This window comes from Acomys minous (assembly GCF_964271855.1).
Source record: "Acomys minous genome assembly, chromosome: 14".
Lineage (NCBI taxonomy): Eukaryota > Metazoa > Chordata > Mammalia > Rodentia > Muridae > Acomys > Acomys minous.
In genome coordinates, this window is record NC_140496.1 from 40,743,570 (window position 1) to 40,759,209 (window position 15,640).

Genomic DNA, 15,640 nt, shown 5'->3' on the forward strand with positions numbered 1-15,640 from the left:
GTTGTAGTCCACCATAAAGATTACCGACTGTTGATACTGCGTTACTCCCATGGGGTATGAGGCAGATTCCAGGAAGCCAAAGTCTTCAGGGATGGGCAAATCAGGGAGTGTGGATGAAAAGCTGACACTTTAGGAAACTGACTGGGCCACCACCAAGCTGGAACTTGTAGCTTAATTCAGTTCAACTCAGAAATCTCAGACCAGTAGCTCCCATCTGCCACTCACCATTACATGGGTTGGCATTCATGACTGGTCTTAGTCCACAGAGCTGTTGTTCTGCTTAATTTTGATAATGAATGAGATCCTTACATAATAGGTAGTATTTAATGTGCATTTACTGTGTTAGGATTATATACTGTCACGAGAAGACTACCATTTACCACATGGTACGCTATGGATATGTTATTGGTAGGCCATTTTCTGGGACCTCCCCTAGTTTCCAAATAAATGACACAGAGACCTATTAGATTTGTTCAACAAGCTTCAAGTGCTATAACTGGGCAGAGTCATCTGTTCAAAGCCAATTATGCTGGTCTGGCTACCTCCCAGCCAGATGTCCTTTTAATTGCCATCTCAGTCTTGCCTTCCACTCTAACTCTCTGTCCTCCTCAAGGCAACTTCTTCTTCTCTCCTCCGATTCCTTCCCTCCCTCTCTCCACCTGCGACTCCCAGACTGAGTCCCACCTGCTCTCTCCTCTGCTCGGTCATTGACTCAGAAGCCTCTTTATTAATCACTCAGAGAGAATTGGGGAGCAATGTCTACACAACACCAATATAGGAAATGCTTCAGTGATCATGACAATGCCATTGTCTGGACTGCAACCAGATCTCGGGGCATAGAAATCAGCATCTGAATACACAGTGCACAAAACCATCCTCCAACATTTTACCAGTGAAGAAGTACAGTACGAAGATGCTAAGCAATATCCCCATCAGTCCTATTTACTATATTCAAATACTTGCTCAAAAGAAGGAAGCCAACACTTTATCTTTCACAGTTTGTTTTCCAGGATTCAAGGAAACTTATTGTCTGGGAAAAGGCATCGGAGTCATGTTGGGGGATGGTCTGAAGTATTTTGATACTAATTACTGTTTACTGTTTCTATGATTTACCTTTTGTTTAACAAGAAGCCATCCCACCAGGGCAGGGGAGGAGATAGGTGGGGCTGAGAGAGGAAGGAATTCTGAAAAGAAAAAAGACTGTCACAAGGAAAAGAAGAAGAAGAAGAAGAAGAAGAAGAAGAAGAAGAAGAAGAAGAAGAAGAAGAAAGACTGCCACGAGGGAAAAGGAGAAAGACCTGAAAGGAAGAAAGGAAGGCTGCCTGGGTTAGATGGAGAAGCGCATGGCTGGCATGGATGGAGAACCCAGCCCAGATCAAGAACATTAGCAAGTATTTGGGATTATGGATGGGGGCTAGCTTGATAGAGGTTATTGGAAGCAGATGGCATAGGACTGAGACAGGGATGCCTGAGGCCCTACTTTACAAAGGAGTTTAGAGGATTGATATTTGCCCTGCCCCAGGTTAACTAAGGCTATTTCAAAATATAACAAGTGTCTGTGTCTTAATTGATTGCTAGCCAGGCCTACAGGTAATACAGAGAAATTTAAAAAAAAAAATAGAGTCTAGTGAGTGATGCCTTTGACTTTACAGATGGGAAAACATACCTGTAGAAGGATTTGGGCTTATTTGCCACAGCCTCACAGTATGATGAGTGAGCCTACCAATCCCTAATATTTGTGCCTCTCACACAACACAAATAACCCTTGTGAAATTGCCTTTTGTCTTTCTTGTGTGCAATGGTACAGTAAAGAAACTGCCCGCCTGGCACAGCAGGAGAGTGTTGGCTCTGTTTTTCTAACAGTTAAACTTTATTATACAACCCAGCTAGCTTACACAAGAGGGAAAAAAGGTTAAAGGGAAAAAAGAGTGAACCTTCCAGTATCCGTTCCACTGGACGGGTTCCTAGGTGTCTTTGGCCTGTGCGCTGGTCCAGCCTGTTCGCTGATCCTCTTCCTCATCCATGTGCGCTCAAGCCAGGTCTGAACCTGCTGCTCCTCTCTCCTCTCTGCCTGCCTGTCTCTCCTCACGTGCAAGGGGTGGTCTCCCTCTCCCATTGAGGGTCGATTCCAGGCCCAGGATGGCTCCATCCAGTCTATCTCTAGGTTAATCTCAGGGAGTACCCGTGGTGTGTCCAAGGGCAAAGCCCGCCAAGGCTGTTTTCACCTGTGACAAAGCTTACAATCCTTCCCACATGAGAGTGGAAGAGAATAGTGGAGCTAGCAAGGGACAGAGCATAGGGAGAGAGCTTGAGACTTTTCTGAGGCTGGGTCTGGTTGGCTCTTGGCAAAACTGACTGTGAAGACCTTCCTAAGTCCTGCCCCAATTACAGGCTTATGACACCATGCCTGGCTTGTTCGTTTATTTTGAATGGACTTATTTTAGAGTTATTTTATGTATGTCTTTTCATGTGAGTGTATGGACACAAGGGTGTGACGGTAAGCATGTCTCTCTCCAAGCAGAGGCCAGACGGGGCCTTCAGGTGATCTCCTGAGTTTTTCCCTAAATCTGCACATCCTCTTTTTTAGCCTTTTCTCAGCTAAACTGGAAGCCAGCAAGCCCTCCTGTCTTCCTGTCTCCCTCGGAGCTGGCATTAAAGATCTGTTCTCTTGCCTGGCTTGATATGTGGGTGATAATAGCCAAACGCACTCCTAGTCTTTGTTTGTACCCAAAAAGTACTCTTAAACCACTCAGCCATCTTTTATTTGGTTTTTGGAAAAGGATTTCACTTGGAAGCTCAAGCTAGTCTGGAACTATATACCTCAGGCTTGCCTTCAGCAGACGACTGTCTGCCTACTTCATTCTCCCATCCCGCTGGGATTACAAGTACTTGACACCATGTCAGCAATTTATTTAGCCTTTCAATTCTCTATTTGCAATCTCCTTTTCTTTTCCTGTAACAATTTTTTTTCTGAAATAAGTAAACAAAGGAGGGAAAGGAATTAAAAAGAACGAAAAGAGAGGGAAGGAAAATAAGTACCATGTGTCTGCCAATGTAAAACCAGAAACTTGCATCAACTGGATGACCAAAGGCATCAGACCCTCGTCAAATATGGCCACCCAGACCTCGCCTGCCGACGCTTGCCCTCAGCCAATATGGTGACCGCTTGTGGCGTCGACTTCCGTCGCCCTCAGCCTACCAACACACCCATCGCGACCGGGCGGCGGGTTGAGCGCATGCGTGGCGGCTGTGGCGGCGGCGGCGGCGGCAGCGGGGCGGCGGGGGGGGGGGGGCGGCGCGGAGTGACTGACGACTGCCCGCAGTTGCTAAGCTGCGGCGGCCGTGACGTGATGGTGTAGCGGGGCCTGCGGGCGGGCGGGCGAGGCGGCCGGCACGGCCCACGCCTCACGCCTCCTGGAGCGGCTCGGGGCGGCAGCGGCGGCGGCGGCGGCACGCTGAGGGGGCGTCGCCGCCGCTGGCTCCCGGCGCCACGGGAGGCCGCGCCCGCCATGGCGGCCCGGGTGGTGCTGGACGAGTTCACGGCGCCCGCCGAGAAGGCGGCGCTGCTGGAGCGGAGCCGCGGCCGCATCGAGTCCCTGTTCGGCGTGCGCCTGGCGGTGCTCGGCGCGCTCGGGGCGGAGGAGCCGCTGCCCGCGCGCATCTGGCTGCAGCTCCGCGGCGCGCAGGAGGCGGTGCACAGCGCCAAGGTGAGTCCGGCCTGGCTCGGGCAGGCACCCGGGGGTGGGATGGCGGGGGGGGGGGGGCGGGTGCTTAGCGGTCTCCTCCCGGGAACCTCGGTGTCCCCGTTTGTAAAAGGGCTCCGCGAAAGCGGCTTCCTCGCCAGTCCCTCGCGGAGATGGAAGTAGGCGAGGTGCGTAGAACACAGAGCCGTCAGGCCGGGAGCACGCGCGCTGCGCGGTCGCGCTGTGGGGGTCCCCCCCCTCCGCCCCCCACTCCCCCGGTTGGTCCCTTGGATGTGCGCAAGGCTCGACGCTCCTGGTTGGTTTTCACCCTCCCGGCCGCCACTTTACTGGGCTTCTGAACCCTGTGGGGACCTTAGGCCCAGGGTCTAGACACTTTAGAGAAAGGATATTTAGTAGCCGCGTTCGACATAACATTGTTTCTGTATTGTTGATGTTCTGCGACTGTGTGGTGCCTGTAGCACATCTGACATTCCGCCGAGTACCAGAAAAGCTATAACGCAGCCGTAAAAAAAAAAAAAAAAAAAAAAAAAAAAAAAAAAAATCCAGCGAGGACGCTTTGATAGGGACTATTTCCTTCTATTAAATGAACAGCTGGAGAAACTGAAACTAAGCGGTGACTCACCTTGTGTCTAATCAGAATTTCAGACCTTATACAAACTCTACACCGCCATCAGTCGTGTCCCGTACCCCCGCACACCTGAGGCCCCCACCCCCCACCCCCACCCCCAACCCGGTCAGCAAACAGTAGCAAAAATTGACCGGGAAGCCCTCTGTGCTTCCGAAGTCTTATTGAGCTAGTGAAATAACCAGGTAGTCGGCAGGTTGCCTGGAGAACGGGCATTTTAATTATGTTTCTGTGCATAATTTCCTACAAGCCGCGCGTAGGAGAAGGGCCGGAGGAGGCTGAAGCTGCGTTGAATAGCATCTTTAGCTACAGGGGAGGAAGGAGTAAGAAGTTGAAGGATGAAGAGGTGTTTCCTCTCCCGCGGTATTTGGAGGGTCAGATCTGGGAACTTAGGAAAAAGCCCCTCGCTGCTCCTCTCAGTTTGAAGTCACCGGCTTCTCAAAGCCTCGTTTGTGTTTTGAGCTTCCTGAACACTTTTCTGGTACCCATGTTTCTCCGAACTTTCCCACCTGTAAGGCACCAGAATTCATCAGTAAGGTATTTGTTTCTAGGACCCGCATGGGCAATACTTCTCAGAAAACTCAGCTCTGGGGAGAGCTTTTTAATTTTTCAATTTTTGGTTTTCCGAGACAGGGTTTCTCTGTGTAGCCTTGGCTATCCTGGACTCGAATTCACAGTGATCCGGCCACCTCTGCCTCCCGAGTGCTGGGATTATAGGCACGCACCACCTTGCCCTGCTGGGGAGACCTTTTTAATACCTTATATCACAAATTTAACATTACCCTTGAATGCTTGTAGCTCCTGATATAGTTACATTTAACTTAAAAAAAAAAGATGCTTGCATTTAGTATGGGTAGGGTATAATTGTGAGATTCTGCACAGCGCAGGCCGAAATCATTGGGTTCTGATCAAGTTGGCATTCCTGGGCTTAACCTCTTAAGTTGATTCTGAACAAATGTCACGACCCCTTTTTGTTTGTTTCTTTCCTCCTCACCACCCACTCTTTCGCTACCCAGGGCTAAAAACAGTGCCTGGGGCTTGTCACTTCTAACTGGTCCACCACGTAGTGTTCCTCTCTATTCCCTGGCCTATATTTTGATTAAGACCTTTGTTTCTCGTATCCCCTCTGGCTTCACTGCTTTTAACTGCTTTGCTCCCTGGCTCCTAGTTCACTGTACATTGGCCTGTCATCCTCCTTCAGAAAGTCCTTCCTGCATGCCAGAACTTGGTGGGGCTTCCTGTCAGTCTGACCTCCCCTCTTTGAGATCACCATGAGACAGCCGTGCTGTGGTGACTGGCTGGCCTTGAAGCAGCAGTCCTACCCCCTGTCTCGGGGCGCTGAGACCACAGGCTCCAGCTTGCTTTCTAGTAGAAGTGGTAGCCGCTCTCTTAGACTTGGACAGGAGGCTGGTCTCTTCTGCCCTAGCTGTGTGTTGGACTGCTCCTGCTGCCGCTTTTTTCTGAGGACACCCCAGAGGAAGAAGATGCTTCTTTACAGAAAGGCCTCGCCTTTCCCACCAATCCTTCCCATCCCCGGCTCTCTGGTCTGTCTGCTAGCACCACACAGTTTTTAGCACAGCTAATGGGAAAGGTGTGGCATGTGGTATTTTGGTTATAGTAATGTCACCTGCCAGGTAATCTTTTCAACATGTATTACTCATAACCTAACCTTCCCACTTACAAGAAACCCTCTTTCCTCTTCCTTGAGATTCATCATGGTGAGAGTTGACTGCAACACTCAAACAGCAGTTTTCTAACATTTTTGGAGGAAAAGGAAACCATGAATTTGGTATAAGGAGATATGTATGGCCTTGACATCCAGCAAAGAAAACTTTGGCCAGGTGGTCATGGGACATACTGTGATCCCAGAACTCTGGAGGTGGTGCTTTGAAGCGAGCCTGGCCTACACAGAGGAACCCAGCCTCACAAACAAAAGTTTTTCTTTTTGGTAGTGCTGGGGGCTCAAGCTCAGGGCCTGGTACACACTAGATAAGCACTCTGCCATTGAGCTATACCCCTAGCCCAAGAGGAGTTTTTAACTTACCTCTGTAGCTTCTGATAAAATAAGGGGTCTAGGACTGAAGCTCAGGAGTAGTGTGCTTTGAAGCTTCAGTCCCTAGAGCCAGAGAAGAAAATGGGAGAGAAAAGTGAGAGAAAATGGGGAGAAAAGTGAGAGAGAGAGTGTGTGTGTTTTATGTGTGGGGGTAGGTGGGTGTGGTGTGGGGAGGCTAACTTCTCCAGCTCTCAAAATTGAGCTTTCTGTTACAGCTATATGAGAATGGCCCGTGAATTAGCCAGTAGTCAGAGGGAGGCCTGTGGGAGCTCCTGTTTGAGAGCGATAATGTCCACGGAGGCAGAAGGAAGGCATGGACTGCCCAGTTTATGTGCTGCAGGGAGGCAGGACTTTAGGTAGACTCTGAAAAGCCCAGAAGATGACCAGGTACTTCATTATTAACAAAGACATAGAACCCAGAAAAGAACATATGAGGTGGAAAGTCACAACCAGAACATATCAAGGTCCCTTGTGAGATATAGCTGGAAAACACCTGGCTCTGCTCAAGACCTTGGATATTTAGGAGGGAGTCACTGAGAGTTTCGACAGGGAAAAAAACATTGCCTGAATGGGCAATTTGAAGACCAGAGAGCCAGTAGTGAAAGGAATACTGTTTCAAGGTTGAGCTGGACATGGGTGGGGTGGACTTGGGACAACCTGAGTGGAAATAAAGTTTTAAGGTAGTTTAAACCCTGGTAGCTGGAAAGAGTAGTTCATATTATTTGACCAGTGGGTGGTAGGGTGCCAGGTAGTCAGCTTTAATTTTTTTTATTTACTTTTTACTTTTTATTTTTTGGTGAGGCAGGGTTTCTCTAGCTTCAGCTATCCTGGACTCACTTTGTAGAGCAGGATGGCCTTGAACTCACAGCGATCCATCTGCCTCTGCCTCCTGAGTGCTGGGATTAATGGCTGGGATTATTTACTTATTTTTAAGGGCAAAGTCTTGCTGTGCAGCTCTGGCTGGTTTCCAGCTGCCTCTGGTCGTCAGTGCTGGGAGTATGGGCATGGGCTATTGTGGCTAGCTGGAGGTCAGCACTTGAGGCAAAGCTCACCTGTGAGGGAGTCAGGTGTGTGGTTGTCCCATAACCTCAAGGATCCTGTAGCCTAGTACAGAGACGTGGAAACAGGACAGCATGACTCGTGTAGCTGTTGACATGTGTTCAAAGTGTCACAGTCCTGAGGACGAGAAAGGGCATCTCTGAAGGAGGGGAGAGCATGGGCAAGATCACAGGTGTTGGAAATGTGCAGCTCATGCAGTTCCTTGAGTGAAGAGAGCATGGAGGAAATGGTGAGAGGTGAGAGGTGGAGCGGGTGTCTGGGCCTGCTGAAGAAGCTCAGGATGTGAAGGCTGCGGCTGTGAAATGCCACAGAGTGGATGGATCCCTTTGGACTTGATGCTCCGAGCTGGTTTGCAAGGATGCAAGTACAGTTATCGGGCATGATGTCCAGCAACATCCATACTAATGTGACACTACTCTGTGGGCTTAAGAGATGACGTATGTCCTGCTGGCTTTATGTCAACTTGACACAAACTGAAGTCATCTGAGAGGAGGGACCCTCAACTGAGAAAATGCTTCCGTAAGGTCAGGCTGTAGGCAAGCCAGTCAACCGGGAGGCCCAGCCCATTGTGGGTGGTGCCACCCCTGGGGTGGTGGTCCTGGCTTCTATAAGAAGGCAGGCTGAGCAGCAGTCCAGTAAGCAGTACCCTCCATGGCTTCTGCATCAGCTCCTGCCTCCAGGTTCCCACCTGGTTTGAATTCCTGCTTTAGCTTCCCTGAGTGGACTGTGGTTCTGTGTATGTAAGCCAAATAAACACATTTCTCCCCATGCTTCTTTTGGCCATGGTGTTTTATCATAGCAATATTAACCAAGACAGTGTGGGAGGATAGGGAACCTGGGGAGGACTTACCCATTGGATGGATTGGGGAGCACATTTATATTTTTAATTCCAAGGACATGCTGTGTAGTGTATTGATAAGATTTTTTTTTTTTTTTTTTTTTTTGGTTCTTTGAGACAGGGTTTCTCTGTGTAGCCTTGGCTGTCCTGGAGTTGCTTTGTAGACCAGGCTGGCCTCGAACTCACAGCGATCTGCCTGCCTCTGCCTCCCAATGCTGGGATTAAAGGTATGCGCCATCACGCCCAGCTTCCACAAGAATTTTGTATTAATAATTTTTTCTCCTTTTTTGGTCTTAAGCATGTAGTCCAGGAGCCGGGTGTGGTGGTGCACACCCTCTTGGAGAAGAGGGCATCAGAAGACCTGGTGGCCCAGAACATTGTCTCAGTGAAATGACAGGTGGTAAAAAAGAACCCAGAAGGGACTCCTGTAGGACAGAAGCAGGAACCAGAGGGAGTCAGGACAGTGAACTTACAGCATCACTGGACCTTGGAACTGGTGGGTGACATCTCCCTGGTCAGGAATCTAAGTGCAGTTGGGCAAGGTAGAGTGGGGCTCAGGAGTTGTGTCTGAAGACTCTGTGAGTGAGGACAAGGTGGTAGAAAGGCTGACAGCAGAAGGGGGCAGCGGAGGTGAGACTGGAGGCAGAGCTCCCGCTGCATTCTCAGGGGCTCTGGAGGTTCTGAGCTACAGGCATTTTGGATCCTTCTGCTCAGAAGAGTGATTCCTGGCTCATGAGCGAACAGTAGGCATGTTCGTGGAGGGAATAATGCAGAAATGTCCCACTGGGAAGTATCATGGAGCTTAGTGTTGATTTTACCAGAAAGGAATGTGTAGCTTTTCTGCATTTCCTAGAATAATGCTTTTTTTTTTTTCTATAGTTGTGAAAATCATCTTAAGAAACAGTGGTTGGCTCAGTGTCTGTTATGGCTAATGCTTTGGGGTTGTTCCAGAATGTTGAAACCGGGGTACTCACTGCTATCGTCGTAGCTTCCCCTTCCCTGTTCTTTCCCAGCCTCTACTAGAGGATTTGTTTTAAGTTACATTGACTCACTTTGTCATGGCTGTTTATGTTGTATCCTGCATGGGGGTCAGGGACCAACTTGTTGAAGTTGGTTCTCCTCTTCCACCCTGTAGGCCCCAGGGATTGAATGCAAGCCCTCAGGCCCTACAGCAGGTGACCGTGCTTGCCGAAGTGTTTTGCTGACCCTACTGTAGTATCTTTTAAAAGATATATTTATCTTTCAAAGATTTTATATGTAGGAACTGGTAGGTGATGCTTTGCCACAGTGTCTGCTTGTACACCGTGTGTGTGCCTAGCACCAGTGTAGGTCAGAAGAGGGCGATAGATGCCCAGGAACTGGTGTTGCAAGCTGTCACATGCGTGATGGGAGCCAAACCCAGGCCTTTTGTAAGAGCAGCAAGTGCTCTTGACTACTGAACCATCTCTCTGCCTCCCTTTAGTAGGATTTTAATTAAATCAAGGTTCATTGTCTTGGGGTTTTTTTCTAACATTTTATTAAATTAATATAATTGTTAAAGTTGGCATCCTTAAATTTCAAATGAAATTGTAGGGGGAGATCTTTGTAGTGATTAAGGAGCTGCTCTGTTGTTCTAGAAAAATTAGTGTGTGTATGTGTGTGTGTGTGTGTGTGTGTGTGTGTGTGTGGTACTTTGTGCATGTGGACACACATGCTGGTGTGCATATGGAGGTCAGAGGACAACTTTGTGAAGTAGCTTCTCTTCTTTACCTGAATTCTGGGGATTGGATTTAGGCCATTATACTTGTACCAGGGACCTAATGTGAGCCAACTGACACTGAAGGGCATAGGGTCATTTAAAGGTCCAGGCGCATAAAATAGTTCATACTACACATTAAGCCATCTCCCTAACTACTGTTGTTATTTTTTATACAGAGTGTTACTATGTAGACCAGGCTGGCTGAGATTTCCCTGCTCTGTTCAACATGCACACGCGCACAAGCACACACACACACACACACACACACACACACACACACACACCACACACACACACACACACACACACACACACACACACACACACACACACCCCTCATGGGGGATATTAAGGGCTCCTAGCCCTGGTTTTGTTTATTTTTTTTAAAGACAGTCTCACCATGAATCCCTGGTGGCCTGGAACCTCACAGAGCTCTGCCTGCCTGTCTCCTTAGTACTGGGATTAAAGGGATGTACTGTCATAACCAGCACCCTGGTGCTTTTGAATTAAGAGAATAAAGTTATTATTTTGTTACTATAGGTAGATTGATGCATGGTAATGTATCTCTGTCGTTAATAAAATTCCTGCAGTATAGATGCCTATACAAATAGGGACTTATATTTTCCACTTGTCTAAAGATGGCCAAGCAATGGTGATGTCTACCTGTAATACCAGCTAGTCAGGAGGCTGAGGCAGGAACATTGTAAAGGAGTTGGTAGAGGGCTTGCCTACATGTATAGGAAGACCTTGTGTTTAATCCTGAGCACCACAAAGGGGAAAAGAAAAGTCTGAAGATAAGCAAGTCTCAGTGGTTAGGAGCTGGTCCCTCATGATCACAGAGTGACTTACCTCTCCAGCTATCAGGTCTTTGTCTTAAGAAATATAGACGGGGTGGTGGTGCTTGTGCTGGTGGTGGTGCTTGTGCTGGTGGTGGTAGAGGTGGTGGTGGTGGTGGAGGAAGTGATGGTGATGGTGGAGGAGGTGGAGGAGGAGGAGGTGGTGGTGGCGGTCATGGTGCACCACTTCAATCCCAGCACTTGGGAGAGAGAGCCAGGTGGACCTCTGAATTTGAGGCCACCCTGGTCTACAGAGTTCCAGGACAGCCAGAGCTACACAGAGAAACAGACTTGAAAAGAAAGAAATATAGAAGTAACAGCTTCACAGAAAAACCTAATACATTCTTTGCTTGCCTCTAATTGGCTAGAACTTTGTCAGGCAACCAGCCCCTGCTAGTATCAAACTAGAAAATTTTCATTATATACCCAGGTATATTGCTACCCTGCACAAAATGTGAGTTTTGTATTTAAGGAAACAAAATGAATATTGGTAGACAGTAGCTTGACTGTCACATCTTATTACCTGCTTTTTTTACCCGGTGCCCAGTTGTTTTGTTTTAGCTCATCAGGGAACCATCTGGGTAGGAAAGGTGACTCTGATGTATCCAGGGAAAGAGTACAGGTACTGAGCGAATAAGGCTATGTGTTGAAGGCTGGCTGGTTCAGGTCCCACAGGCCAGTGAGTTTCTATCCCTTAATATAGATAACATGCCAAAAAGAACTTTCTTCTAAACACTTTTTTCCTTCTTTTCTCTCTCTCTCCCTTCCTTCCTTTCTTCCTTTCTTTTTTTAAAATATATTAATTTATTCATATTACATCTCAATTGTTATCCCATCCCTTGTATCTTCCCATTCCTCCCTCCTTTCTTACTTTCTTTTTCTTTCTTTTTAAAGAGTCTTCTGTATCCCAAACTGACCTAGAACTTGATGTAGCCAATGATGTACCTTCAGGACCCTTGAGCTGCTAACCCTCCTACCTACCATCCCTTAGTGCTGGGATTTCCAGTGTGCGCCACCATACTTGCTTCTCTTTTTCTTTTTGTGCTGTTGGGGATGGAGCAAATGGATATTGAGCTGCATTCCAGCCACAAACCAGAGTTTCTTAGTCTAATCTAAAAGTAGATCCTAGTTATCAGCTAGACAGATAACCATGTGATCGCACCATAAAGGTCCGGTTGCTGGCAGAGGTGCTGAGAACATGTTCATGCTTATAGAGGCACTTGAGACTGGCAAGGGGACGGGTGGAGGTGGGCACCGTGGAGTACTCCTGTATTTGCCAGTACTCAGGAAGCAGCAGTAGGAGGATCCCTTGAGACCAGTGAGCCGTCTGAAGGAAAGGGCCATGAGTGATGAGACACAAACAGCAGCAGAAGAGAAGAGAGCAACAGAGAGGCAGAAGTGAAGGCTTCCTGCTGCTGAGGACTCTTGCTGGGACCTAAAATGAGACAAACTTGTATCTGGTAACTAGATGCCTTTTGGAGGGTCACTTAGGCTAGTACCTCTAACAAGTGGGCATATTAGTGGGTCCTACAAACCCCCAAAGTGTAAAACACCTTTTAAAGTTACAAGCAAACTTTCAGACAATCAGATCATTTATGAACCAGAATTAGCTAGCAAGGGCATAGGAGTAGCTCAAAGAATTTTTGAGGATCTGAGGGCCTGTGGGTTGACCAACCCTTTCACAAGGGTTGCCTAAGACCATTGAAAACACAGATACTTACATTAAGATTTATAATGGTAGCAAAATTACAGTTATGAAGTAGCAGTGAAAATAATTTAATGGTTGGGGGTTGGGTCACCAAAAGATGAGGAACTGTATTAAAGGGTCACAGCGATAGGAAGGTTGAGAACCACTGTTATAATCTGAGTTTAACCCAGCACTCAGGAAATAGAAACTGAGCTCAGAGTTCAAGGCCAAGCTTGGTCTACATAGTGGTATTTCATACCACCCAGAGCTATATAGTGATTCCCTGTCTCAAACAAAACAAAGCAAAACAAAAGTCACTGAGTTAGAGAGTAAGTTGGCTACCCAATCTCTTATAGAGAGGGCAAAGAAACCTTGCACTTTAGGACTGTCTCATCTACCAACTCCAAGATTTATTATCTTGATTGGCAAAACTCTAAAGTATGGTTAATTAATTGCTTAAGTTTTTGAAACAGGGTTCCATGTTTCCAAGGCTAACCTAGAATTCTATGTAGCTAATAATAACCTGGAATTTTTGGGGGAGGGGTTGGGTTTTTGAGACAGGATTTCTCTGTGTAACTCTGGCTGTCCTTGAACTCACTGTGTAGACCAGGCTGGCCTTGAACTCATAGAGATCCACTTGCCTCTGCCTCCTGAATGCTGGGAGTAAAGACATGCTCCACCAGCACCTCGGTTGGCCACTCTTAACTAATCTTGTTGCAAGATGTTGGTCCCTATTTCCAAACTACCTATAGGCATTAGTTAGACGTTAATTATTTGTTTGGGTTTCGCATCAATGATGCAATTGGCATTTTGGGTCAGATAATTTGGGTATGTGGGGAGGAGTCTACAATATCTGTATGATGATTAGCACCATCTGTCTTCACCCTCTAGATGCTGGAGATGCCAGGAACATCTCCTCAAGCTGTAAAAACCAGGTATGTCTCCTGATGTTGCCAGATGCCTGGAGAATTATGTCCACTTAACAATAGCTAAATTGGATGGCTGAAGGCAGTATTCACCCCCTAGCAATGTGCAGTCTACTGAACTTGTGATAAACATTACAATTTAATAAGATACTTTTGTATATAAAAAGCAGATATCAATATACATGCTCCCTGCTTTCTCAGATGATATTTTTGAGCAAGGGCAGAGGAAGGAAATGTTATAGTATGTAGCAAAAATAAGTGGACATGTTAATCCAAACCAGAGACCTTGATGAAGACCCTGCAGATCTTGAACATTAGTCCTGCCAGAAGGAAGCTTTCTAGAGTGTGCTTTCAGAAGTACCTCTTAATGTGGTAACAGGGTAGACAAGTTGCTGTAGCAAATGTGTAATAAAATGGGTGGGTAGGAAGAAGTTTGTATGTGTATTTGATTGCATTGTTGATGTGTAGTTGATTGCAAAGCCACTGTTCATTAAAAGAGAAGTCCAACCAAAGCTGGCTTGGAGAGAGCTGTCATCTCCAAGTGAGACCAGAATTTGAGACACTTTTGGAATAGCATGACTGGATGGTAATCTTGTACCTTATGATGTTGAGGCTAGAGGCAGAAATGTGAGGTTATCACCAGGCTTAGAGTTAGGAGAGTTAGGATTGGAGCTTGGAGAGGCTACTGCCTGGAGATGATTATGAGAACTATATACCTCTGAGAAAACAATAGCAAAGGATTTGGGCATGGTCAGGAAAGGAAGAGACACTTTGTAGTCCCCCTGGACAAACCCAGTTTTTGTGTATGAGAAGCAGCCTTCAGGTCCTGTGAGGCCAGAGAGGCAGACAGGTCTCATTGCTCAGGGTTCAGTTTGCTGGAGGGCTCGCTGACAGAGGAGAGGTCCAGTTGGGGGTGGTAGCAAGACCAGTGGTATTTCCACAGACTGGGTCGGAAAGAGGAGTATCTATGGGTTAAGACAAAGTGGGTTCATCTGTGCTGGAATGTACCTGGTTTATCTGAAAATAACATCTAAGCAGTGGGCACATCCCGGAGCCAGGGTCTGACCGTAAAGCCCAATGTGTGACTGACTGGTGATTTGCTCATTTATTGGTTGTTGGGAAAGTGAAGGAAAACCCAAGTAGGGTTACTGGAGAGCCTTTGTGACAGTTATGACTCAGGATGGCTGCACGCATGCCAGGCTGTATCAATACATAGCATGTATATACAACTGTGAAGAGGGAAGTACTTAGATTGCTTGAAAGTGTCATGCTCTGTAACCCAAATTGGAAAGCTTTGGTGTAGTTGTCATTGTCAGCATTCAAGTGATTCTCTTTAAATAGGAACAGAGCACAGCTTTCAAGGGGTTGACTGTAAAATGGGGCACAATCTACTATTTTCATAGACTATGAAGGTAAAAAAAGGACTGGTGGCATAATGTTCTTGTGGACTGTGTACAGTTTACCCTTGTTCATTTAAATGCTGCTTTTTCTACCCAACTACTTGGTTTCAATCCAGACACTGCATTGTGGTGTTTATTCTAAGTATCTTCTGTCTCAAGTTTGTGTAAACATGTCACCATTTGTTCTCTCTATTGCCAATAAAAACTAACTAGCCAATGCTGAGCTATAACAGAGAATAGGGTGAGACATCTGGTGAGTGAGGGGAGGAGAAAGAAGAGGAAGAAGGAGGGATGCACGTGGAGAGGATGGGAAACGCCAGGAGAAATGAACTGGACCTAGGAGATGAGTAAAAAGTAGGTATAATGTGGAAAATCTGAATGTCAGGAAAGTAGACTAGCTTGGAGATTTAGGATGGAGTAATTATTGCACAGCGTTGGGTTTTAGGCTAATTAAGTATATCATACTCTCTCTGTGGGGGGAAAGCTGGTCAAGGAGTAACTGCTGATTATACTAAAATTTAAATCAATATTAAATATCAATAATCATTTCAACAAAGGACCAAGATGGGGATGACCCTATACATTCACACATGGGAGTGAGGCTGAAGGGACCAGTTACATAGGATCAGGAACCCTAGACAGTGACAGAAGAGGTAAAAAAGATCTGGTGTGGGATGGAGAGATGGCTCAGTGGTTAAGAGCACTTGCTGCTGTTGCAGAGGACCTAAGTTTGATTCCCAGCATCTAGATTAGGTGGCTCACAGCTGCCTGGAA

General features: G+C 46.9%; 1 protein-coding gene across 1 annotated transcript in view; it reads left to right on the plus strand.

Annotated features, from left to right (window-relative positions):
* Window positions 1-3,286: 3,286 nt before the first annotated feature.
* N4BP1 (NEDD4 binding protein 1) overlaps window positions 3,287-15,640 on the plus strand; it is a 44,747-nt gene continuing 32,393 nt past the window's right edge. Inside the window, exon 1 of the mRNA XM_084756003.1 lies at window positions 3,287-3,707. Within this exon, the coding sequence (XP_084612129.1) occupies window positions 3,510-3,707 (198 nt within the window). The 5' untranslated portion in view covers window positions 3,287-3,509. The remainder of the gene's footprint in view (window positions 3,708-15,640) is intronic.